Source organism: Oncorhynchus masou, chromosome 8 (assembly GCF_036934945.1).
Source record: "Oncorhynchus masou masou isolate Uvic2021 chromosome 8, UVic_Omas_1.1, whole genome shotgun sequence".
NCBI lineage: Eukaryota > Metazoa > Chordata > Actinopteri > Salmoniformes > Salmonidae > Oncorhynchus > Oncorhynchus masou.
This window is the reverse complement of record NC_088219.1, coordinates 37107214-37109961: the sequence shown is the minus strand read 5'-3', so window position 1 is coordinate 37109961 and position 2748 is coordinate 37107214. Positions and strand designations below refer to the sequence as shown.

At 48.6% G+C, this 2748-nt stretch overlaps 1 protein-coding gene across 2 annotated transcripts in view; it reads left to right on the top strand.

Moving 5' to 3' along the window:
* npy8ar (neuropeptide Y receptor Y8a) overlaps positions 1–2530 on the top strand; it is a 25573-nt gene extending 23043 nt beyond the window's left edge. For both annotated transcript variants that reach the window (XM_064971264.1, XM_064971263.1), the window contains 5 exons: positions 1–38; positions 173–414; positions 500–646; positions 1054–1270; positions 1475–2530. The exon at positions 1–38 is cut by the window's left edge and continues 578 nt beyond it. In XM_064971264.1, coding sequence (XP_064827336.1) covers positions 1–38; positions 173–414; positions 500–646; positions 1054–1270; positions 1475–1690 — 860 coding nt within the window. In that variant the 3' untranslated portion in view covers positions 1691–2530. The remainder of the gene's footprint in view (positions 39–172; positions 415–499; positions 647–1053; positions 1271–1474) is intronic.
* The last annotated feature ends 218 nt before the right edge of the window (positions 2531–2748 follow it).

Below are 2748 nucleotides of genomic sequence, written 5' to 3'. Positions count from 1 at the left end.
TGATGGACCGCTGGGTATTGGGGGAGGCACTCTGCAAGGTGAGAACACAGTTCCTGCGCCTGTATGTTTGTTGGATAACCGTTCCGTGTTTGTTTGTGTCTGTAATCTGTCTTTTTTTTTCTCCTCCCGCTCCCTCTCTTCTCCCTCATATATCTCCTCTCTTCCCTCTCAGGTCACTCCGTTTGTACAGTGTGTGTCAGTGACGGTGTCTATATTCTCCCTGGTGTTGATTGCGTTGGAGCGCCATCAGTTGATCCTGCACCCTACTGGCTGGTCCCCAGCAGCAGGCCACTCCTATCTGGCCGTAGGTCTCACCTGGTTGGTCGCCTGCTTAATATCCCTCCCCTTCCTATCCTACAACATTCTGACTGACGATCCCTTCCAGAACCTCACACTGCCCGCCAACCCCTTCAGGTTAGTGTGTGTGTGTGTGTGTGTGTGTGTTTGATTGTGCATGCCAGATGTAGCACTCTCTCTCTCTCTCTCTCTCTCTCCTCAGAGACCATGTGATCTGTATGGAGAAATGGCCGACAGATAGACACCGTCTGGCCTACACCACCTTCCTGCTGCTGTTCCAGTACTGCGTCCCCCTGCTATTGGTGCTGCTCTGCTACCTCCGCATTTTCCTACGCCTACGTCGACGCAGGTGACCCACACATGCACGCACACACGCAAACAGGCACACACACACACACACACACACACACACAGGACAGTCAAAGAATTGGCAAATTAATGAGTCGTTCATAGTCAATGGAGTCATTGTGAAGAAAAGTTGAAGACGAATGAGTCTGCTTACTCAGACGCAGGTAATACATCAGGACAGGATTCAATGAATGGTAGTCAATTAATTACCAGTGGTGAATTGGAGAATGAAATTAATGAAAGAGTGCAGTAGTAGTCCAATGATTATCAAAGAGGATAGACAGTGAACAGTTGATGAGTAAATGTTAATGAAATTCATGAGTACCTGGTATAGTGTGGTATAAATCCCATCCATCTAGTCCGTTCCTGTGGCCCCCCCAAGTCCATTCCTTTGTTTCCCCCATCCAGGGACATGGTGGAGCGGATCCGGAATGCCCGAGGAGCCCAGAGGATCAATGCTATGTTGGCGGCCATCGTAGCTGCCTTCGCCCTCTGCTGGCTGCCGCTCAACGTGTTCAACACGATATTCGACTGGCACCACCAGGTGCTGCCCGCCTGCCAGCACGATGCTTTGTTCTCTGCCTGCCACCTCACTGCAATGGCCTCCACCTGTGTCAACCCTGTGGTGAGTGGACTGGACTAGAATTGAAATTAACTGAATTGAAATTAAATTAACTTAATTTTTATTCAACTCAACTGTATTGATACAAATTTTGGAAAAGGAAATGTCATTCCAAACATGTGCTGTACATTAACACCTTTTCTGCACACACACACACACACACACACACACACACACACACACACACACACACACACACACACACAGGTGTATGGCTTCCTGAACAGTAACTTTCAAAAGGAGTTGAAGGTTCAGCTGCAGCGCTGCCACTGTGGCTTGGGGGCGCCAGAGAGCTATGAGAATTTCCCACTCTCTACCGTCGGCAGCGAGGGGATAACCAAGATGTCAACGCTGAACCGGGCAGGGTCAATGAGCACCGCGCTGCCTCCACGGGCCGAGCCCAGTGTTAGCATCCGCAGCTAACGTCTAGCCAACAGAGTGGCTAATGCTAATGGATGAGTAGTGTAGCGTCTACAGCTGTCAGACAGGGTGTAAACAACAAGGATACAGTTCATATCAAGTAAGCAGCAAACAGACAAACCCTCAAATGAACAGAACTGGCATAGAGCAGCTAACGCTAATGGACAGAGCTAGCGGCTGATGCTAAAGAGAGACAGAGTGGAAATAAGCAGCTGGACAGACAGGACAGACAGAGCTAGTTGGCCCCAGTTTCCATGAGGTTCAGTCAATTTCTGAATACCTATAAAGCATTGCAGGCCGAGCAGACTATACAGGACTGATGTATGCACTTAGCTAAAATAAAAATGAACGAACAGATCCATACAGCTAATCAACGGAGCAGCTCGTGGACAGAGTGCACACATGCAGCTACGCTAGGTAGCACACAGCTGGAGAGACTGCGACAGAGTGACAGACCCAGGGACGTGTGGGCTCTGTTTCCATGGTGACGGGGTATTTCTGAACTAAGTCAGTTTGTTCCCAGAAGAATTGTCGTCACCAGAGTTTGACATCATCCTCGGGTGTTAAGCTGCTGTCACGCCAGTCAGATGGATGGATGGACAGACGGTCAGACAGTCGGTCAGACAATTCCCGAACTCAGGGCTGCCTTGAGCTGATATGGCAGCTGTCTGTCTAACATCAGAATAACCCTGTCGACACTGACAGCCCTCCCTCTCAGTCGCTGTCTCCCTGTGAGCTGTTCAGTAATCAGAGAGATCAGTCTGAGACGTGCTGATGAAAGAGACAGAGAGAGGGGAGGAGAGAGAGAGAGTCCCTGATGTTGCTTACGCATTGCAGACAGATCATACAGATCATGGTCTACTGACTGTCTGGCTTGTCTACTGTCTATCTGTCTGGGTGGCCGACTGGCTGATTGGCTGGCTGGCCTACTGTAGATCTTCATCAATAATTTATGATTGTACAGAACAGTGGAAATGGATGTAAAAAAATATATATCATGATTTTTATATTTTTGTCTAAAAGTAAAACAAAATTCCACTTCTTCTTTCCATTTGTGGTGA